This window comes from Notechis scutatus, chromosome 1, assembly GCF_049901735.1.
Source record: "Notechis scutatus isolate UNSWTSFEM ecotype Mainland chromosome 1, rNotScu1.2, whole genome shotgun sequence".
NCBI classification, from domain to species: Eukaryota; Metazoa; Chordata; class Lepidosauria; order Squamata; family Elapidae; genus Notechis; species Notechis scutatus.
Window position 1 is genome coordinate 171,955,623 of NC_142009.1, and position 23,991 is coordinate 171,979,613.

The 23,991-nt window shown below is 41.9% G+C and overlaps 1 protein-coding gene and 2 long non-coding RNA genes across 5 annotated transcripts in view; 1 reads left to right on the forward strand and 2 right to left on the reverse strand.

Moving 5' to 3' along the window:
* Positions 1-4,127, reverse strand: part of LOC148133099 (uncharacterized) — a 40,646-nt gene extending 36,519 nt beyond the window's left edge. The window contains exon 1 of the long non-coding RNA XR_015746563.1: positions 3,880-4,127. This is a non-coding gene — a long non-coding RNA (uncharacterized LOC148133099). The remainder of the gene's footprint in view (positions 1-3,879) is intronic.
* LOC148133098 (uncharacterized) overlaps positions 1-23,991 on the reverse strand; it is a 704,593-nt gene that overhangs the window by 147,906 nt on the left and 532,696 nt on the right. The window lies entirely within an intron of this gene.
* The window catches only part of BMPR2 (bone morphogenetic protein receptor type 2), a 114,149-nt gene continuing 94,441 nt past the window's right edge, over positions 4,284-23,991 (forward strand). For 2 of the 3 annotated variants that reach the window (XM_026681300.2, XM_087949853.1), the window contains exon 1: positions 4,310-5,586. In XM_026681300.2, the coding sequence (XP_026537085.2) occupies positions 5,511-5,586 (76 nt within the window). In that variant the 5' untranslated portion in view covers positions 4,310-5,510. Of the gene's footprint in view, positions 5,587-23,991 lie in introns of all 3 variants that reach the window. The other variant, XM_087949845.1, reaches the window with a different exon arrangement.

The following is a 23,991-nucleotide window of genomic DNA, read 5'->3' on the forward strand; positions in this document are numbered from 1 at the left end:
CTATCTAGACTACCTCAATATAATAGTGCTCACCAGGAAGTAGTACGGCCGATTGTCCCAATCGAACAGTTGGCAGCTCCTGTAGTTACTAGAGCCCAAAAGAAGAAGAAGGAAGTGGATCTATCAAACGATTTGACTGCGCAATTAAAGGATGCTCTAAAACTCGATGATTGGTTCCTGGCTCATTCGAATAACTGTACAGTTAGAGATGGACTGGCTTGGGTGGGAGCCAAGTTATATGTGCCAGAGAAACTGAGGAGCCAAATCTTACAACAGGCTCATGATTCTAAAGCAGCTGGTCACTTCGGGTTCGTGAAAACCTTACACCTAGTTAAGTGGCAATTTTGGTGGCCTACTTTGAAGAAGGACATTGAAACCTATGTGGCTAGCTGTTCTATTTGTGCATCAGCCAAGAGACCTCCTGGTAAGCCAGCAGGGTTGTTACAAAATGTGGCTAGACCAACAGTTCCGTGGAAGGAAATTTCTATGGACTTTATAGTGGAATTACCCAAAAGCGGGGGAAACACAGTTATTTGGGTGGTAACTGATTTGTTTTCCAAGCAAGTACATTTCATACCTTGTTCGAAGATTCCATCACAAAAACGTTGGCTAAACTGTTTATATTGCATGTCTATAGATTACATGGGTTTCCTGAATGCATAATCTCTGACAGGGGTGTTCAATTTACCTCGAACTTTTGGAGGGAGTTCCTGAAGTTATTAGGCTCCGCCCAGGGATTAAGCTCTGCCCACCATCCCCAGACCAATGGGGCCTGTGAGAGGACTAACGCGGTATTGGAGCAATACCTTAGATGTTACATAAATTATCAGCAAGATAATTGGTCTGACCTATTGCCATTCGCTGAAGTGTCATATAACAATTCTATCCATAGTAGTACTGGATTTACCCCCTTCAAGGTGGCGTCGGGACAAGACTTTGTACCCATACCTGAACTCCCTCGTGAGAGGCCTAGTATTCAGTCATTGGATGAATGGATAACACAACTCCAGTTTAATTGGCCAGTCATTCGTAAAGCATTGGATGATGCACATCGCACTCATAAGAAATTTGCAGATAAAAAGAGGACTCCACAAAACCCATATCAAGTGGGCGATAAAGTCTTTTTGTCCACTAGATTTCTACAAACCACCCAAAAGTCAAAGAAACTTGGTCCTAAGTATGTTGGTCCTTTCTCGATTGAACGAATTGTAAACCCTGTGACGGTCCAATTGAAATTACCTAAAAGCCTTCGACGAATTCACCCGGTTTTCCACGTTAGTTTGCTAAAACCTGAACATACTTCCGATCTGAGACCAACCCAGACCGACCCTCCTGTACCATTGCTCATTGATGGCGAACAACATTTTGAAGTTAAAGAGATTCTAGATTCTCGACGATGGAGGGGTCGGCTCCAATATTTGGTTGCTTGGAAGCATTTTCCTTCGTCCCAGGCTGAGTGGGTCAATGAAAAAGATGTTAGAGCCCCTAAGCTTGTCAGAGCATTTCGTTCTAATTATCCTGATAAACCCTAGATACGTGTCTCTTTTATGTTAACTGGTTATTAAGTCGTGCCTTTTATCTTTCCCTCTTTTACAGGACTAACGTCTTTTTTCTAGGAGGGGCGAATGTCAGCCTTCAAGATCTCCCTCCTTTCCTTTGCTTCTTTCTGGCTGCCATGAGTAACGGGGGGTGGAAAGTGTTGAAAGTATTAATAACTGATATTGTATAAACTGGGGAGGGTTTCTAATTCCTGCTTAGCTTTCTCTTCTCTGCGCAATTGCAAACCTCTATCTGAGTAAGCCAAGGTCAACTAATCATCACCACCTGGAGATGTCCACATGATGAAGTTCACAACTTTTAATTGGAAGAACCGTTTGAACTATTGGGGGTGGGAATATTTCACTCCCTTGATATATGTGATGTACGTGCCTATTTCCCCAGATTCAGAATTTTCTCGTTGCTACCACTAACTTCCAGTAAAAGATACCTTTTCTCTAATTACAAGAGTCTAAGTATTTCTTTCTTGGATTTTGAACGGAGCACCAGCTGACAGTCACATGCTCCATGGGCTCTTCTGCACATCCTGTCTTCCTTTCCTACCTGAGGATAGCTCACTCCAGTAAATGTTTCTTGAGGACAAGAATGCAGAACACCTCAGCCTGCTCTGTGCCTATTGTAAAGGCATCTTCTGATAGTCTTCTCTTGATCTGCATCAAAGGTATAATTTTCCATCTTTTGTCAGCAGGAGTGGGGTTTGCCTATTTAGCTTCACTGTAGACAAATACCTGTTTCAACTAGCTTCTTTCTCCCTCTTTTAAATCATGTGAAATATTGACAATAGTTCTAGTATTTGCCCTCCTAGTCCATGTGACAGAAAGAATATGAAAAGCTTCCCCCCTGTCTACTAATGGATGAAGATGTCAAATAACAGAGAGAGTCAACAGAAAGGGATTTATACAAAATCATAAAAACCAGGTCTTCAGACTTTCCCATGGAAAGAAATTATGGTTCTATGGGACAGGGAAAGCAGTAAAGAAGCAATCTTGGGGGCACAGATAAACCCAAGTAGTTTCAATGGCTCCCAGAGAGACTGCTAATGACTAAATGACTGCAAAAAATATAATCCTTCCATTTCCCTCCCCCCCCCTATTCTGTCAGAATTAATCCTTTAATTCCTCCCACCATCTACTCAGAACTAATGAAGCTTCTTGGATGAGAAGTGAAATGACTTCTTCCCCATGGCAAAAACATAGTCCAGTTGCCTTTTGAAAAAAAAAAAAACCTTTGATACAGTATTTACTAATAGGAAGTCTTGGTATTATTAGTTATAAGCTGAATGACCATAGATATCTTTAAAAAAATACAAAATAGAAGTGAGAATAACATAAAGGTGGCAAGCTTTGTATAAGAAAACTGTGCTGAATATAAATTAAGGCCACCAAGTACAGGGGATGCCATAGCAAACAGGTTCTGCACTTACATAGTTTACAAAAGCTGAGGAATAGTTTGAAACCCATACAACAATCTCTCAAGCTAGATTCCTTTCCAGGCCATTTCAGCAGAAGAAACTAGTAGCTGAAGGTTGTAGTGTGGACCCTATTTGGACCCTCAGCCATGAAAAATCAGGGCAGATACTCTGAAATCTGTCAACTGCTTATCATTCTTTTACAATTACTTGTTAAAAACAAAATCCCTACCATTTTTGTTTTTTTGGGTTTTATCTTTCTTAACCATGGGAGCTATCAGTCTTACCAGGTAGACCACATAGGCAACACAAGCAGATACGCTAATTATACTCTATTGTAAAGCAACATTAACAGAATTTTACAAATCTGAAAGTACAAGCTTCCCACCATCTCTTTTACCGTCTGAGAAACTACCGTAGGGAGGGTCCTTTCTGAGCCTCTTGCTATGCAGTTGCTATCCAGTTGCAGGCTAGGTGCCCTCTCTTATCTGAATGTTCCTAGGCAGCATCCCCCCCTTCATGATCTTTTCCATACGCCATTAAAGGCACTTGCCACCTCTTTCTTTAATGTTTTTCAGTCTCAGCAATTTTATCTGCAGGTTTCAACTCCCAGAATTCCTTAGCCAGCATGCTGACTAGGAATTCTGGGAGTTGAAATCTGCATATCTGGGAAACACTGCAAAAAGCAAATGCAAAGCTTCCAGGGGTTTTTGTTCACCCAACTCTGCTCACCTTTCTGAACTACAGTATGATTATATATATACACAAACACATATCTTTTCCCCTAAATAAACAGACCGAGAAGAGCTTAATCCAGAACTCAACTCGTTACAACAAATCGTTTAAAGGAACTAAGGCTTTACTCCCGACGAATAAAAATGCGCCCAATTCGAGCATTTATTTTATTTGCTGACCTTGGCTTCGCCAGCCATAAAGCATTCCCAAGACCACAGGATGGTGGAACGATTCAGCAAATAAAGCAAAATACTGGCCAGCAGTCGCCAGAATTAGAAAGAAGCCTACGTTTCCCCTCCTGCCCCACGCAGCTGGACTCGAGCCGCCGTACTAGCAAATCTTGGCAACAGGGCGGTGCAGGAAGGGCGCAGAGAACCTTCTGCCGGGCCCCTCTTCTTCGTCTCTCCTGCAACTCCACAGAAAAGGCCTCGAGCGACGCCGAGATTTGGCCGGCTGAGGGGGTCGCTCTAGCTCGCGCAGGAGAGCCGTCTCTATGCTCGAGGCATCCAGAGGCTGCGTCGGACCGGCGCGTGAGGATCGGAGGGATCCCAGAAAGGGAGGAGTGAGGGAGGAAGAAGGGTGAGCTGGAGCAGAGCAACAGCAGGAGGCTAGGGCGGGGCGGGGCTTCGCGGCGCCCACGGGCCAGGCGCTCAGACTGGCAGTTTAGCAGCGACTCCCCTTTGTGTCTGGACTGAGAAAAGGGGAGCCGTTGCCAGCCAGCCAAGCCCAGTTGCCGGAGGCGGGGAGGCGAGGCGACGTTGAGAACCCCCCCTGCACGAAGCCTTCGTGGGCAGGCTCCCTTCAGCCGGAAGGCAGAGGAAGAGCCGGGCAGCTGACTCCCCGGTGGGGTGGAGGAAACAGGGCAGGGTCGTGAGTGAGTGAAGCTGCATGAGGGTTGAAAGGGTTTGGCCGCCGCGGGAGCGCTTTTGTCACGGGTTCCGTCTCGGCTTCGGGCTGTTGGCGAACCGGGCTCTTGCCAGGGCAGGGAAGAGTGTGGAAGAAGTGGATCTCCCCTTTCCTCTTCCCGGTTGGGCCAAGAAAGGAAGGAAAGAAAGTGCATTTTTCCAAGGGCTTCCTAAGAGGAAAGGCCTCTGCGCCGGGACTGCTCGGAGCCAGGAACTGCGAAGCCCTGATTTGCTGCTGCTGCTTCATAGAAACGCCAGGACTGTCAGCCCTTTTCCTTGGTTGGAGTTATTTCCTTTTCCGCGTACTTGCGTGCGTATGGGTGCGCGTGTAAAGCAAAGTGGACGCCGAGTGTGTTAAATTTAATTCGAGGCTGATGACACGTAAATAGGGCAATGGGCCCTTAAAAATCCCTGTAAAGAAGAGGACGACTTACTATTTCCAAGTGACAGGAAATAGCCCTTTCCTAAGAAAGATACAGCACAAAGATTTGGATCCTGTTTTCCATATCTTAAATCTTGGCCTTTAAATCTGTCTACATCTGCCCTTTTGTGGTGACAATCAATTATTTTTGTGTGTGTACGCCCTTTTCAGATCTGGATATGATTCATTTGAAACCTGAGTGGGGTGGTGACACTCTGAAGACACATGGAAATTAATTTCAATATTACAATAATGACCATCTTAAGAAAAAAAACGTGTGTCGGTTTGAGAAAAAATTATCTTATGAGGCCAAGCCCTGAACCATGAAGACAGATTTGCTTAATGGAGTAAAAGCTCAAACAGCTCCTCATATTACCATTTTGCCCTTTCAGACTGGATTGTGAACAGAAATTAAGACTCTTGGAAGACAAGATTTTCTCCTGTCAGCATTTTTTAAACTATACACAGCTGGATTCCTCCAAATATGACTGACTTGCTGCAGCACCTTTTACTGGTGCTCTTGTTCTCCAGTGCCACCTTACAACTCAGCATTGCGGCTGGTAAGTAGCCAGTGGGTGTAACATGTAGCATGTTCTGCAAACAAATTAAATTGGATTACTTGGATTTAAACCAGTGGATTTCTGATAAAGTCCATAGGAATAAATGGTGGATTTGAATAATTTGATTCTGTTCTGTGAATCGCATCCACATTCTTTTTTTGCTAAAGGAATGGTGTGTGGCTCAGGACTTTAAAAATGCCTTGGAAATTGTTGTGTTCAACAGTGTGTACTTGTCTTGCAGTATTTTAGATGAGCAGTCTGTTCATTAAAATATTTTTATTTTAAAATATCAAGATACATATTTTCAAACAATGTTTCTAAACAAGCGTGATTAAAATTGATTAATTGTGCATAAATCTTTGTTCACAGCCATTGGACATGATTGTGGTTTTTCAGGATAATTAACATAAAAATGTAACAATATATACTCTAGGCATATTAAGTGAATCTGTTAATGTCTAGAATGAAATACCAAGAATGATATCTATGTTCTTATAAAGTATCATGTAAGTTTTGACTAATTTTTGTTGGCATGTGCTTTGTTAATTGCTAACTATATTTTGGGCATTTTAAAAGAAATGTAAATTATCTTCATATATACTTCAGGTGTAATTTTGATTTTGGCATAGGCTGGTCTAGGAGTTATACTCCAAAGTGTTGCATTTTCACTTTTTTAATTCAATGATTTTATTCCAACTGTTAGAATGCATTACATTATTACAAACATACAAAGTTTTCATTACTATCATGGAAATGACAACCTCTTTTTATTTTTCTCTCACTATTTTAATGGGATATAGGACCATGTTGTATAGGACCAGAGATACTTCTTGGAAAATTTTGCAACAATATAAGAAGGATAATCCTAATGATTTGGTTTAACTGAAAGTTATGTTTTAAGAGTTGCAAGCAAGTAATATTGCAAGACTTAGTAAAAATCATATTTTAAAAAAATATTTTAATTTGATGGAAATATAAAATAATTAAATATAGACGATTGTTAGCTATACTCAATATTGTAATATTAATTGTACTATTAAGCACAGTTGAAATTCTACTTTTGCTAGGTTTTTAAAAATTCTCCTTTTGAAATATACCAAGCTAAAATGATATGGAATATTTGCTTATGTGGAATATTTTCTGTCATTGGCATTTTAAAGTTGATGCCCACTATTCCTATCTCTGCTAATTCTATAAGTTTTTTTGGTAAAAACTGGATTAGTGGTAAGATTTGTTTTTGTGATTTCTGTACTAAATGAACAGATTACATATAATGGAAAAAGGGGTAATATCAACTGTTTTAACAATTTACTGTTTTGACCTGCCACCATCTACTGATATATATTATTAAGCTCCTAGTTGGGAAATTTCCAAGAGATTCTTACACAGATACAAGTACTTTCTTTTGAAACTTAGCCAAAGCCACCATTCAGAATTGACTTTCTACAAAGTAGTTTTAATATGTGTAAGTTCACAATTTCTAATACTGAATAATCAATATAGTTTTACAATATCTGAAAATATTGACAGAAGTAATGTAAACAAATTAATTTTTAATTTCAAAATATATATTTAAAACACTACTGTGTTGTTTTTACTGTCAGATTGTTTCTAATTCTCAAGTTCACCATATGATAAAAAAGGAGAAAGGGATTGAGGATTTAAACATGAGTAAAGTTTAGGCAAAAGTTCTCAATTTTCTCAAATTCTTTATGTTCTAAGATGCTTAGAATGCTTAAATGTAATGCAGCCTGATGTTGGAATGTTTACTGGAGTAAAAATGGGTCAAAAATACTGATCTTTAAGATGAGCTAATTGAATGCTCACATCCTATGCTTTCTTTTTACTGCTTTGTTGAAATTCTTAGAAGAAAAAGTCTGATGAAGTGGCCCTGTGATTTGACTAACCTATCTACTTAAAAAAAACTTTTAAAGTTAATGTGCTTTAACATATATTTACATGAATAACATCTGAATTCCTCTGGCCTTATTCTCTTTTACCCAGATGTATTTGATGGAAGATTTAGTTCTTGAAATTTAGCTTTCTGACTTACTGAATCACATAAATCAATGCAGATGGGTATGTTCTATATCACATTTAAGAAAAATGTATGTATTTAGTCAGATTTAGGCTTAGGTTTATAATCTATGTTCACAAATATTTCTACTTAGGATAATGTAAGTAGATATTTTAAATGTGTTAATATATTTGCCAAATATAGGTGTTTATATATTTTACATTTCATGAGCCAGAAAGAAAAAAACTGAAAAGTTATTAATTGAATTAAATCTTCAAACTAGAATTCTTGTAAAAATTTATTTCTTAACTCCATGCAACCATAAACATTTACTGTACTATGTATTTCCTGCACTCATTATTTCCTGCACATATTTTCATATTAATACATTTTGCATTTAAAGAATAACACTGGTTATCTTTTAAAATTGGGAATATGTACTGCGTAAGTCAAGAACATTTGTGTTTTCTGTGGCATCTCTGATTTAGAAAAAAGGTGAAAGTAATTTTTTTCATCAACTCTGAACTTGAAACCAAGAAGTAGCTTTTGTATGAATACTAATTTAGCAATTTTTTTCATAATACATACATTTGAAGTGTTGTAACCTTTGTTTCTGGTAGCTTATCTTTTGGGTGCATGATATATATTAAAATGTAATGCATCCAGTGGTCGAGTAAAATTTAAATTTTAGGTACTTTTCTAAGTATTTGAGAAAAGAAAAACCATAAGTTTATATATTGAAATGAAAATCAGTGTGGGTCTGGAACATTCAGAATGGATATAACCAGGAGGAGAACAAATCAGACCTCTGAGTATTTTTTCCCCAAAACAAATTTTGAAGTTTTGAATATTGCAGTTACAGGATAATAGTCAGATTTTAAACACAGATAGTTCTTGACTTATGGTTGGTCACTTAGTGATTGAAGTTATGACAGACTTTCCCAGAGCTACTTATGGCCGGCTTTCAAAGTTAAACACAAACACACTGCAGTGCTGTGTCCACATTTTGGGTGATTAACAACTGGACTGCATTTGCAGCCATTTGTAGGATCCCATGGTCACATGATTGATTTTCAGCATTTTTTGCCAGTTTCTGGTCTTCTATTTTTTGGCAATAACCCTAATTGGTTATAGTTGGCTCATTTAACAACTGCTACATTTGCTTAATGATTGCTGCTAAAATGATTGAAAATCAGGCAGAGTCACTTGGCAAACCACTTAATACCTGTCATGACTTACCGTATTTGCCGGCGTATAAGACGACTTTTTTGCCCTGAAAAAGATGCCTCCAATTGGGGGGGTCGTCTTATATGCCGGGTCGTCTTATACGCCGGCAAATAGTAATTGGGAAGCACTGCGGCTGCCGCGGCTGAGGCACTTTTGCGCACCGTGGAACGAATCCCGTGAAGCCGAAAGGAGCAGCCAGCCTTCTCCCAGCTCCCAAGGAAACGAGGCTCGCACCGCCCGAGCTCCGCTGAGGTATCCGGCTGGGGCTGTCAGGAGTTGTTACCGCTGGCGCGGCTCCAGTCCCGCGTTGCCTCGGGAAGGAAAGGCAAAACCAGGAGCCGCTGCTGCCATTGCAAAGCGCCCGCGGCTCTTCCTTTTGCCTTTCCTTCCCGAGGCAACGCGGGACTGGAGTCAGCTGAGCCGCGCCAGCGGTAACAACTCCTGACAGCCCCAGCCGGATACCTCAGCGGAGCCCGGGCGGTGCGAGCCTCGCTTCCTTGGGAGCTGGGAGAAGGCTGGCTGCTCCTTCGGCTTCACGGGATTCGCTTCCACGGTGCGCAAAAGTGCCTCAAAAAAAAAAAAAAGTGCAAAAGTGGAAGGCGTGCGGAAGAGGGGGCGAGTATATAACAAACTATATTTTGAGTGGAAATGTTGGGGGGTCGTCTTATACGCCGGCATATACGGTATTCCAAGCTCAATTACAGTCATTAATCAAGGACTACCTTTAAATGAAAGACCCATTGACTCTTCACTAAATTTTTCTAGACAGCATATTTTTGATGCATGTGCAAATTTATCAAATATGGATCTTGGGATCTTTAGACTAAGAGTAACTGGTCCAAGGTCACTAAGCAGGATTGCCTACAATGGGACTAGAACCCACTATCCCCCAGGTTCTAGCCTGACACTTTAATCACTACACCAAAATGGCTCTCATATGATACATACCAATGGTTTATGACAGTTCATTTGTTTAAAAATTCTATAATTATTTTCATAGTCATTGGCTAACATTATGTAAATAACAAATCTAAGTGAGTTCACACCTCATTTTCCTATCTGTTTAGATGTTGGTTAGGAAGCTTTGGTTTCTATTTCTGACTGTGATTGTTGTTTCATCTGAACTGTTAAACACTAGCCAACTTCAATTGGTAGTCTATAGAGCTGTTTTGATTACCCATAATTAAGGTTAATCACAGTTAAGATGAATGCAGAAGCTTCTGGTTTCCTTGTGACTAATGTGGGAAACTGTCTGATGCTTATATAGAATTGTAATGTTAATGTATCATTTATTGTAAAATCTTTCCCTCCCTTATTCTTAAATGTTTCCATGCACTTTTAACTGACTTCTTATTTAAAAATTGTTCTCTGACTTTCCATTTAAATAAGTAGAGGTGTTATGCCGCATGATAGTTGATAAGAGAAAATAGTTTTACGAGACAGTTGTAAGTGTAAAAAATGGTCATAAATCACTTTTCTCAGTGCTGTTGTAACTTTGTAATGCTTACCTACCCATATTTCATAGCGCCCATCCACTTGCCTGTACTCTGTAGCACCTTCCTGCTACTCCTCCATTGCATTCGCTTGTGTGCCAGCCTGCTTGTCTGGGACACTTTTCAATGATGTGCTTCTGGATCCCTGTCATTTCCCATGTCATGGTCATGTAGGTCCTCATTAAACAAGCTGTGCCATCCTCACTTAACAATGGCAACAAGGATTGCTGGGTTTCCTGTTGCTAAGTCATCGTGCTGTATAACTGCATTGCTTAGCAATGGAAATTCCAGTAGCTGTCCTAATCTGAGGACTACTGCTATGAAAACTCCATTTGTAAAATCTATATATATAAAAGTGAAATACCACCCAAGTATCATCATCAAAATCTGCAGAACTGTAAAGCCTACAAACTTGAAATTTGGCACGTATGTTCCTCTTGGTTTCTAGGTGCTCACTAAGAAATGATTTTTCGAAATGACCATCAGAGAATATATTTCGTATATTATTAACACAATCTGATGTTAAGGAGCTCTACTCCCCCTCCCCACCTGAAAAGAAATCTGTTCCAAATGCAAAACACAAGCAGAGGAGAAGAGTTTCAGTTTCAATTTCACAGCACCAAGCAGCTTTAGTACAGAATAGTTGAACTAAGCCATGCCCAGGCTCCTTGCTGTTTCTTTGCTCACGCAGCAAGTATTCTTTCAGTTTCCAAACAACCCTCAACTGTCTCATATACTGACAGGACGCTAGCCAGATGAATACCGATGAATGCTGGTAGGCAGAGGCAGAATTTTTCCCCCCTTATTTTCCTCCCCAAAAACTAAGCCCAACCACATAGTTTTGTAGCAAAGCACAGGTATTGAAGTAGTGTTTCATATAATTTTTCATTTTCCTTTATCTTAATTTGTAGATTTGGTTACTATAGCAATGAACGCACAGTTGAAAGATCAAATGATAAGATTGGGATAAGATCATCATGGAGAAAATCCATCTCATTTTTGTCAGCATTTTCCCTGTTCTTATATAGTTTTAAGCCAAATGCTCTAGTATAACTTACTTATCCAGATAATATTTAGAGTAATTGCTGCAGATATTCTAACAACTGGTATTTTTGCTGCAAGCTAAGTAACATATCTTGGAAGAGTTTGAAAGAATGTAATACAGTAAGCTGAATGTAATACAGAATTTATCTAGTTTCAGTAGGCCTACTTTCTCATCTAATTAGAATTTTGTCTCCCCAGCTAGATAAATTCTTTTAAACCCATAGAATGAAATAGTGACTTACTTGTTTTTTTCCTATTGTTTTTCCAGAAGAGCAAACAATAAGAGGATAAACAATTATTTTTCAATCAGAAGCATAATTTGAATTACAGAATCCACAAAGTAAAATAATACCAGCAATCAATTTCAATCAGTTGATTCTCTAGATTACTAGAGAGGTTGGAGTTGGAGTTGATTCTGTTTTTCCAGTTAAGAACTATTAAATGGATCCTGAATTTTCATTGTATTGTTATGATCACCTCCTTCTCCTATTTTTGCTGTTCAGCAATTCTATTGCTTTAGATTACTCTTAAATGTATAATATTGTCAGTCCTATCCTACTCTGTTCCCATAATACAGTCATAGTAGTACAGTCGGGTTTTAGCAGCTGGCATGATTAACTTCTGACTGGAAATACTGCAAGACAGACAGTTCTGTACCATTGACATTCAAGCTGCAAAGTGGTATGTTTCCCATGAGCAAAAATTCTCTTGTTCCAGTTTCTCAGCTGGCCTCACTCCCATTTGAAATCAAGTCACCATGGTGTTTAAGCCATCAGTAGAGTGTCTGCTTTTGAATTGAGTTACCATTTTCCCCTGCCAACGTGAAAGCAAAGTAACAATGAGGGGGAGCAATAAGGCATTAACAAAAAGTAGAATATTTTCACTCAGCTGTTGATTAGCTGGATGGAATGCTAATTAGTTCATGAAGATTAGTGAGCTGTATGAGATGAAACCAGTGAAAACACTTGTAAGACAGCCCAAAAATATAGTTGGTCCTAGAACACTGCCTTGGGGGACACCACTATTGACAGGTACAGAATTTGATAGGACACTCCCAATTTTGACCATTTGTTGTCTGTTTGACAGGAATGCTTCTATCCAGTTATGCAGTTGTCCAGAGATACCATAAGATTTTAGTTTTAGGAGTAGTTTGTTGTGTACCACTGAATCAAAGGCTTTACAGAAGTCTATGTAGATTGCGTCTATTGTTTTGCCCTGATCGAGTTGTGTAGTCCATATGTTTTTGCAGTGTAAGAGTTGCAGATTACAGGATAGTTTTTTCCTGAAACCAAATTGTTTATTGGAGAGTAAGTTGTTTGTCTCTAAGTGGAGGATAATGGATTGGTTTAATAATTGATTCCATGACTTTACAGGTGGCGCAGCGTAAGGAGATTGGTCTGTAATTTTCAACTAGGCTGGGGTCTCCCTTTTTGAAGATGGGGATGACCGTGGCTTGTGACCATAGTTTTGGCAAGGAACTGGTCCTGAAAGATTTTTCAAAGATTATGCTTAGAGGTTCTGCTATGGCAGTGGATAGCTTTTTTAACAAGTAGGCACATATTCTGTCCGGTCCAATAGATAGAGATGGTTTTAGATTGCGTAGTGCTTTTTCAACATTGTCTTCTGTAAAATCGATATGTATTAGATCATTGTAGTTGTCTGTGGTTTGGCTAGGAAATACTGGGCATGATCCATTGCTGTTTACAAATACTGAGCCAAAGAATGTGTTAAAGATGTTGGCTTTAATGGTGTTATCGTTGCAGTCTTTACCATTACGTCCTATCAGGGGTGGGATGGACCTTGAGTCTTTTAGTTGTTTACAAAATTGTAAAAATTGCTTTTTAGATTTTTTTTAGCATTAAACTAGACTGAAACCCTACAACATTTCTTTCTGTTTTGATTTTTGCACTGGGAGGGTTTACCACTCTGAAACAGATTTTTATTCAAAATGTGTTATAATATTTATTGAATAAAATAATTGAAACTAGTTGCTAGTACTTCTGGAACAACATGCAGTGCTAAAATAGAAAACTGTAAATATATTTAGACTTAATTAACACACATATAATTGAAGATGGCATAAGTACATTCTAATTTTAATTGAATTTATGGAAATAAAATTAGTACCATATTCTCAGTATTTACCTCTTAATAGCAGGAAAGGATATGTTTACTGAAATTCTAAGAACAAAATATTGTTGCCAGAAGGTTAACCTTTGCATCATTTTCTCTCTTTACGTTTCATTTTTGGCTGTTATTCATGCACTCTGTACCCTTATTTGCTACCAGAATGATTTGGTTTCATTTGTGTGACAAAAAACATTGTTCGCAAACAATCATTTGATTTTTTTTTATATCTATCAGCAAAATCCAAAATAAGTAATTTACATTTATGCAGTGATAATCACTATTTCACATGTCTTTTATTGAACTCTAGTTGAACTTTATTAAATTTTAGTTGAATCTTAATCCTTCCTTTCCTAGTTCCTGCATGAAGTAAGGGAGATGGAAATGGAAATATGCAGGAACCATTACCTAGGCAAGAGAGCCTGAATCATTTTTAAAGTTCAGAACAAAAGATAATATTGGCTCAGGCAAACACCTCCCTAATTCTTTAAAATAGGACAAAGGGGGGGGGGAGGAGATTCAGCACAAGCAGACTCACTTTTTATAGCCAATCTCAAAAAGGTAGTTTTACCCTTTCCTGTATCTGGAGTTGATTTTCTGCTGTCGTCTATCTCAGTGGTCACCAACCAGTGGTCCGCCGCCCACTTGTGGTCTGTGAGAAAATGTTGGTGGTCCGCAGAGAAATGCCAAAGCACCCCCCAAAGCACCCCCAAAAGCAATTAATCCAGGCTGCATGGGAATAGAAGGCTGCGCCGCCCACATGGCCTGCCCACTGCTGGCCTCCACCCTTCGCAAATATTACCTTCAGCAGAACCACACAAGCTGGAACTGGAAGGTAAGACCAAAGGCAGGGGAGGGAAATCCGCCCTGGGGTGGCTTGCTAACGTTGGTGGGAAAGTCAGTCCCATATTCCAGAGCTGCAGTAGTCAGTACTGGCCCTTTGATCACCCCGGAGCAGTTCTTCCACCCGGGTGCACTGGCCTGCCATTGAGGAACTGCTCTGGGATGACCAAAGAGCCAGTCCTGACTACTATAGCTCTGGAATATGGAACCGGCCCATGGTGGGACTGGAAATCTCCATAGGGGGTGGCATGTGCAATGTGTAAATTTGCAGGTGGTGCAAAATGCAAAAAAGAGCACAACCCTTGCTGGCCAGAAGAGTAATGTGCTGTTGCGGGTGGGGGGGGGTTGCAGTGCAAATGGGCCGAAGCGGCAGTGGAGAAGGCAGAATGCTAATGTTCTCCAATCTCCAGGTTAGAGGAGCGACATTCAAACGTGGCTAGTAGCAGCCCCTTGCGGCTTCCTCACTGCCTTTGGAGCCAATTTCGAAGGCTGGGAGACAACTAGAGGAGGCGGGGCTCACTGGCCTCCAAATTGATTCCCAGCCAGCCTGGGGCAGCATTCAAATGAGGGGAGGGGAGGAGGGGGAGGCTTATAATCAAAACCATGATTATTAGCCTCCTCTTCCTCCACTCCCCTTGTTTGAAGCCTCCGAAGCAGTGGTGAAATTCGACCACCTCGCACCAGGTGGTAGGGATGGTTCAGTTCACTGAACTGAACAATCACCCCTGGTTGGCCCCACCCATGCCTGCCCGGTCGCACCCATGTTGGCAATGGGTGATACCGGTGGCGGGGGAGAGAGAGAGAACAAAGCAAAAAGCCCGGCAAAGTTGACACCCTGAATGTGCCAAAGGTCTCAATCCAGGAGAGAAAAACCTCTCGCTGCCCTTTTCCTTGGCAGCCCTTCTCTAACCTGGGGATCTTCAGGATTTGGGGAGGGAAATGAGGGGTGCGCGTGAAGGACTGCAACTTTTGATTATCTTTCGTCCAAGAGTTTCTCCCTTCTTTTCCGCAACCCCACAGCACGAGTCGGCCGCTTCTCCAAGTGCCGGTGGAATCAATGAAGCTCGTCCCACGGGGCCAGTTCCTTAGGAATTTCCCCCTCTTCTTTTCACTCCCCAGATGGCCGAGGAGGCGCTCAAAACAACCTGGAGCTTTTCCCATCTTATTATGCTCTTTCGGCTTGCCTTCTGCAGCAAAGTCAAGACAATCAGCCATGTCAGATTCCACAACCTTTCCCACCCCCCACTCCCAGGGACAGAGGGAGAGAGACGAGAGAAAGAGAAGAGAGAGAGACAAGAAAGAGAGAAACGAGAGAGAGAGAACAACAAGGGCAAATAAGTGATGCCCACCCACCCAGTCATATGACCACCAAGCCATTTTTATATTAAAATATATTAAAATATTTATATATATTCATATTTATTTAGATATTAAAAATTAATTTTAATATTAATTTTATATTTAATATAAAAATAAAAAATTTATATTAAATATATTATTATTTAACAGATAGATTTAACAGATTATCAGAGTTGGAAGGGACCTTGTAGGTCATCTAGTCCAACCCCCCGCCCAAGCAGGAGACCCTACACCATTTCTGACAAATGGCAGTCCAATCTCTTCTTGAAAGTCTCAAGTGATGGCGCTCCCACAACTTCCGAGGGCAAGCTGTTCCATTGGTTGATTGTTCTCACTGTCAAAAAGTTTCTGCTTATTTCCAGGTTAAATCTCTCCTTGTTCAGTTTCCATCCATTATTCCTTGTCTGGCCTACAGGTGCTTTAGAAAATAGCTTGACCCCTTCCTCTCTGTGGCAGCCCCTCAAATATTGGAAGACTGCTATCATGTCTCCCCTGGTCCTTCTCTTTCTTAGACTAGCCAAGCCCAGTTCCTGCAACCGTTCGTTGTATGTTTTAGCCTCCAGTCCCCTAATCATCCTGGTTGCTCTTCTCTGTATTTTTTCTAGAGTCTCAACATCTTTTTTATAATGTGATGAACAAAACTGGATGCAATACTCTAGGTGTAGTCTTATTAAGGCTTTGTAGAGTGGTATTAGTACTTCCCTTGATCTTGATTGTATCCCTCTGTTAATACAATTTAGTATTGCATTAGCTTTTTTGGCTGCTGCTGCACACTGCTGGCTCATATTTAGCTGGTTGTCCACTAAGACTCCAAGATCCCTCTCACAGTTACTGCTATTAAACCTGGTTTCACCCAGTCTATATGTGTACTTTTGGTTTTTCTTGCCTAAGTGTAGGACTTTACTTTTCTCTACGTTGAATTTCATTTTGGCCCAGTGTTCTAGTCTGTCAAGATCCATCTGGATCTTGAGCCTATCTTCTTATCTTCTTCTATTTTTTTAAACTCGTATTAGTGGTCCTCGGGATTTAAAATTATGAGTTTGGTGGTCCCTGAGGTCCAAAAGGTTGGCGACCCCTGGTCTTATCTAGTGGAGCTGACCTCATTTGTGCAACAACTTCTTGTTCTGGACTTAAAATCCTCTTGTTCTGGACTTAAAAAATATTTCAGCCCCTTTTGCCTACTTAATGATTCCTCCATTTCTCCAGTGTGCTGAGTACAGAATCCAAGAATGGGTTGACATTTGCCTTTCTGCCCAGAGATTGAGTCTGTCAAAGTTCCGGCCACGCCTCCTTCGCCTGTCTGAGTCCCAGTTTTTGACTCAGTCTTGGCCCTAGAGAGATGTGGAAAATTGGCTCTTACACAGACCTAGACAGAAATTGCTTCTTGGATTCTCCACAGTAGGTTACCGGAACTGCACTTCTGTTCGCAAGGACAGTGAAACAGTTGGGAAATCAGCTTCCAGCTGGCTCCCCAGGACCATACGGTTTAGCCATCCGCCCCAACTGGACTGCTATAACGATTGCGCCTTGGCTGGTTTCCCTGGTCGGTCTGGCATAGCCACCTTGCACCTATGGGCTCCCTAGCTGCTAGTGAGTGTGCTGGCTCCACCGGTCTGTCCAGCATAGCCTCCACCACCCTTAAAGCCCTCAGTCGATCCGTACACAGCGGCAAGTGATCAGTCACTACTCAGTTGATTCCAGGGCATACCCCGCGGTGACAAACAAAAGGAAGCCATGGCAGCAGTGTTCCATTCAGGAGCAAGCCTGCCTGTCAGAGGGGCTGGAGATTTAAAATGGTGGAACGCAACATGACAGGAGACAATGGGGAAGATCAACATTCCCCAGTACAGTTCAAGCCTGCCAAGAAATGCTCCATAAAAGCCAAATCAGCCATCAAAGGAGTGGCCGACAAGACAAGGGCAAAAGTCCTTTATTCCAAAAAGGCCTCCAAGGGCGAGGAAAAAATATGCCAGAAAGTGGCAAAAGGCACTGGAGAAGAACATCTCGCAGAGCGGGGGATGCAACCAAATTCCTCTTAGGGAGGACCTGTCATTTCCTGCTCTTTGCAGGCTGAACCGTTGGTTCTTTCAAATGATGTTATGCAACAGGCGTGGTTGCCAGATGGTGCCAGAGAGCAGTCCCCTCAGCTGCCTTTTCCATCAGGCAGCAGTGAGGATTTTTTTTTTTTTTTTTTGCTCCTTTTTCCTGCCAAGCAAAAGCAGAGCCACCCTCTACAGGCAGAGTCTCTGTTCCTGAGGCCACCTTCACTCCCACAGCAGTGGGGCTAAGGGAGAGCCAAGGACATGAAATATCTGATGAGATGAAAATCCTTATTTCAGAGGCAATAACATAGGGAATTGCTGCATATGATACCTCCCTGCTTGCAGCAGAGCCACCATACTGCATACGATACCTCCCTGCATCTAAGCCAGTGACCTCAAACTCCAGCAGATTTGGCAACCTCTCAGGAACCTTGATCTCCCAATTCCTCCATGTGGAGCGGGGAATCGCTCTCGGGAGATGAAGACCAGTGGGACCAACCACTAGCAGAGCATGAAGGGCTGATTCTGGATCCCCTTGCACTTGCAGCGCTCTTTTGTTCAGCCCTCTTCAAATTCCTCCTTTATAAAGCCAAAACCATGGCTCACATCAGCAGCAGCCTTGGGCATACAAGAACCAAGTGAGCGACTATTTTCTGAACCAACTGCAGAACAGGAGGAGATTCCCTCACCCAAGCTATTCCTAGATGAAGTCCAGAGGCAATGGGCTCAACCAGGATCTCCCACTCAGTTTTATAACAGTTTTATAATGTAGGCCCAGACCTCACTGAGGCACTCCAGTTACCAACAATGGATGGACCTGTAGCGACCTTAGCTTCCTCCACCACCCTAACAACAGTGACATAGCCTGAAGATGGAGGATAGAAAGGCGGAGCTGGTCTTCCGCAAGACACATCAGGCGGTGGCCTGGCCAGTCAAGGCAGCCAGATGCAAGTGAGAGTGCCACCCAAGGACAGCAGCAAGTTGGTAGCAGCAACTGAATTTTCGGCCGACACTACATTGAATGCATCTAAGTTCACCTCCAGGGCCATTGCCTCGTCAGTAACATCCTGCCATCTGCTGTGGCTTCACCACTGACAGATGGACATGAGGTCTAAATGGAAACTAGCCTCTGTTCCCTTTAGGGGTAGCAAGCTTTTGGAGACGCCCTGGAGCCCATTCTTGTGGAAAATAAGCACAGGAGGAAGGTCCTACCTTCCATGTGCAGGTGAGCGGACTGCCGTCCCTCGCCTTACTTTTGTAGACTGTCCTTTTGGTCTACAGACACTAGATTTGATACCCCTCAATATCAGAGTTCCTATGTTAGTGCTCCATTCAAAATCCAAGAAAGACACCCTTAGACTCCATTGTTATAGAGAAAAGGACTTTTACTGGAAATCAAGTGGAAGCATCAAAAGAATTTGAGATCTGAGAATATAGGCGAAAATCACATATACAAAGTTAGGGCAGTGTTTCCACCCACAATAGTTCAAACAGTCTATCCAATCTGAGATGTGTATAATGTCATGTAGGGCATCTTCAGATGGTGATGCAGACATCTGGCTGTTGACCTTGGCCTGGTTAGATAAAATGCTGCAGCTGCGCAGTAAGCATAGACAATAAAGTTTTCCCCAAGTTTTACAGTTCATTCTCTAAAGCAGTGGTTCCCAAAGTGGGCGGTACCAACCCCTGGGGGGCAGTGGGATGTCTTAGGGGGGCGGTAAGAGGCAAGGGAACTGGCAGGGGGGCGCTAAGAGGTGGCAGGGGGCCATTTGAGGTGCCAGCCACGCAGGCTCACTGACTGCCAGCCACGCAGCCCATTGACTGTTTCATCACTCCGTAGCCGGCGCCTCGAATGCGGAACCCGCATGCGGTGAGCCTTGCCAAGCCTGGGGGAGGGGAGGTGGGAGGTGGTAGAAAGAGGGCGCCTTAGCTTGCAGGCTGCCCTCTGGTGGAAGCGGTGGAGGCGTGCCAGAAGGCCCGAAAGCAAAACCCTCCCAAGGCGCGCAGTGGAAGGGGTGGGTGGTCCAGTGTTAGGGCCCCCTTCCCCGGAGGAGAACTTGCTTGCGCGCAGGATGCGGGTGGATGCAGCTGCGGCTCTCCAAGGCACGTAGCTCAGTTCAGCTCTACATGGCCGTCCCGGACCTAGAACCTAGCCTCCCTCTGCAGCCGGTTCTTCCGACTGAGCCCTGCGCTTGCTTGCCTGCTTAGTTTCCAAGTGATTGTTCCCTCCGCCTCCGCCAGTCTGGGCTGCTTCCGCATGCCTTCGTCCTCCCGGGCGGAGCATAAAGATGGGCAAAACGCTTCATTGATGTTGGGAGTCTCTGAGCGTGTGCAGAGTACCTCCCTTTGCTTGGCCCGATGGAAGTGGACTTTGGGTTGAAGCAAAGAGGGTGAGGTCAGCTGCATCGCTGCCCTGGGGAGGTTGGCATTGCAAAATTGGATGCCAAAGGGGGCTGGAAAAGGGGCAGAGGGGCAACTGCAGGGGGCTGCAGAAGGGGCAGAGGGGCAGCTGCAGGGGGCTGCAGAAGGGGCAGGGGGCAGTTGCAGGGGGCTGCAGAAGGGGCAGAGGGGCAGCTGCAGGGGGCTGCAGAAGGGGCAGGGGGCAGTTACAGGGGGCTGCAGAAGGGGCAGAGGAGCAGCTGCAGAAGAGGCAGAGGGGCAGCTGCAGGGGGCTGCAGAAGGGGCCGAGGGACATTTTAAGCATCGTTTCCTGAATAGCTGTTAATATTGCTTGCATCGTCTGCATGTTGGCTGTGTTGCTCGTCTTTTCCGTATTCAACATTCCTTCTATTGTTTTTTGGCCCGCTGGAGATGCAATAGACATCGATGAACCAGACATCGATTTTTTCCCTTTCAAATTCACTGTTGTAGTACTAGTCATATTCCTAACTTTATTGTAGATATCTTCCCACTTTACCATTCACTATTTTTTCTTTTGTTATTAATTCTATTCAGTAGTTTTCCTTAGAATATAAATATCTTTTCCCACTTATTATATTCTAAATTATTCAGATTTGATTCAATCTTTTATAGAATCTGAAACTAACCGAGTCACCAAATTAAAGAAGATAAAGAAGGGAGAGAGCAAAAGGGATGACAGGAAGGATAATATCAAAATGAGAAAGAAAAGAGAGAAAGAGTGTAATATAATATCCTAAAATATACTCACTGTAAATTGTTCTTATACAACTATTTTATATTACTATATTGTGGTATATCAACTCTATTCTTTAACTGTAAAGTTTGGTTTCCTCTAAACAATTCTATATTCCACTTATATATATGACCTTACTTATTTCATTAATTGTTAATAATCAATCAATAATCATCAAAATAGTATTTCACCAGTTTTCACAATTTCATGTCATTTAAACTTTTAAATTCTTAATAAATTCAATCAAACCTTAATCAAAATGTTACTTCATTAATTATATTCTATAGAAAGAAGTCCAGTAATATTCAATCACTTTCCTTTCCTTGTCCGTTCATGTTTTGTCTAGTCACAGTCTGTTACATCAGCTTCTCTTCTCTCTGTATAATCTCAAAATGTCACTTCCGTTCTTGAGTTCAGTCCTGTCTCTTACTTTTTTCCACTGTTCTTCTTCTTTTACAAGTCACAGATCCATCAAGTTAAACTCCAAATCCCTAAATAATCAGTCTAAATCAACTCCAAATTTTTCAGAACAAGTCCAGAACACCAGTCAATCTTTAATCAACTAAATTGGCTTCGATCTCTGTCTTAAGAGTTCCTTGCTCTTACCGCCGGATCACCATTTCCCTTTGAACTTCTGTCCTCTTATTTAAGACTCACAGTTCTGCCGTCTCTCTCTGCCGTTTCTCTCATCGACTTTCACTTTCCGCCTCCTTCACCCCAAGTTCAATTCGTCAATTGATGCCAAAAACACTGTTCATGCTCTGGTATCTTCCTCATTGGGCTAAACCACTGCAACTTCGGTCTGCCATCGAGATGGCTGATCACTCACACGTTGGAGCAAATGGGGTCTCCCTTGAAGCTGTCAACCGCCGCCGCCATCAAACTTCTCCTTGGGCTTCCTCACACCTTCATCTTCCCCTCCAGGGTCTACGTGCTCCTCACTGGGACTTCCAAACGTGCAGATTGGGGATGAGAGAGCAGAGCTTGCTCTTCTCTGCCCACCCTGCCGCAGGCCCAAATGTTGGAAGTGCAAAAAAGTTGTTGCTACATTTTATCACATGTGATAGCCAGGACATACTGGATTCAAATTAAAAATTGGCTAAACAGATCACTGGCTATCAGAATGAGCTCAGACCGGAATCCTTCCTTTTAGGAATCATCAAAGAAAGATTATCGAAAGAAGTAAAATACTTAGTGTTACATATTACAACAGTCGCCAGAATATCCTTTGCGCAGGTATGGAAAACACCAAATACCCGCAATGAAGAACTAATAATACACAAAGTAACAGAAAGTGCTGAGATGAATATGCTAACAATGAAATTAAAAGAAAAAGACGACTCTGAATTCTTTACAATTTGGAATAATTGGTATAAATGGTATAAATTGGTACAAACAGAACCAAGAAGTGAGACAAAAATGTTAATTGAAACAACCCTTTAGAAAGTAAAATAAAATTCTGTAAACTATATAAAGAAATAAGAATAGTAATTATAGCTAAAGATATTATTTAATAGTAGACAAATGCAATATAATGTATTATGATATTTAAATCAAAATCCTGTATAGATGCCAAGAATGTTGTTGATACCATAATGTTTTATGATGTAAAAAAAAGAAAATTAATAAAAATATATTAAAAAAAAGAAGGGGCAGAGGGGCAGCTGCAGGGGGCTGGAGAAGGGGCAGAGGGGCAGCTGCAGGGGGGTGCAAAAGAGGCAGAGGGGCAGCTGCATTAAGGAGCAGGAAGATCTTAGCCATGGTTTATTCATTGACGAAGCCGGAATCAAATAGCATGCTAAACTCTAAACCAGAATGGCTGAGTTGATGTATTCAGCCCATGTTTCTCAACCTTGGCAACTTGTGTGGACTTCAATTCCCACTCTGGATTTGCTCTACTTTCTCAAAGTGCCACTGCTGTCGCATTCTTTCTGTCTGTCTGTCTGTCCGTCCATCCATCCATCCTTCCTTCCATCCATCCATACATGCATACATCCATCCATCCAAAAGGTCTGCCTGCCTTTCTGTCTACCTACCTACCTACCTACCAATATAGATCTGTCTGTCTGTCTGTCCGTCCGTCCATCCATCCATCCATCCATCCATCCATCCATCCATCCATCCAAAATGTCTGTCTGTCTGCCTGCCTGTCTACCTACCTGCCTGCCTATCCGTCTTTCTGTCTGCCTACCTACCTACCTATCAATATAGATCTACCTACCTACCTACCTACCTACCAATCTACTTATCTACCTACCTATCTACCTACCTATCCATACATTCATCCAAAAGGTCTGCCTGCCTGCCTGCCTATCTACCTATCTATCTACCAATCTATCTACTTTCCTACCTACCTGTCTCTCTCTGTCTGTCTCTCCATCCATCCATCCATCCATGTTTGAAGCGCCAGCCCCGCAGGCACATTGGGAAAAAACAGTATGATTCCTACAATTGGATTGTGCTGCTGTGGGTACTCTTAAGTATAGCTGATTTCCCATATAAGGAAGCATACTTTTACTTTTTTGTCATAAAGTAACCCTGAGAAAGGGATTGAAAAATCAACCTAATTGGGCAATAATCTGAGATTAACATTATGTTTTCCAGGTGATCCTTCCATTAGTCTGTAAATTTAAAATTGAATGGATCTCAAAGATGAATACTGCATACATGCTTGTAAAGTTGTTCCTGCAAGGACAGAAGAAAGATAACTCATTCCTGCTTTTAACGTATTGAAAGGCTATCATGAATGAACTTCCATCCCTGCTTCTGAACTTGGAGGAAGGCAGAGTAGAAGAGTAGAATTTTGAAAACACAATGCAAACTTAAAAGCACAAATTCATGAGTATCTAAATTTGAGAATAGAATATATATATTATCCCTGATTTTGTGCTATAGAAACCATGGAGTTATTTTATATATTGAGAAGATCTACTGGATTTAATACTTATTTATTGAAGCTATGTTCTGCTGTAATGCTGGTAAGGAAATGGTAGACGAAAGTGTTTTTTCTAGATCAAAATGACCTAGCGACTATTGACATAAAGGTTCAGCTGTAGGGACAACATCTATACATAAGCTTTGTTTAGCGACTACATATGG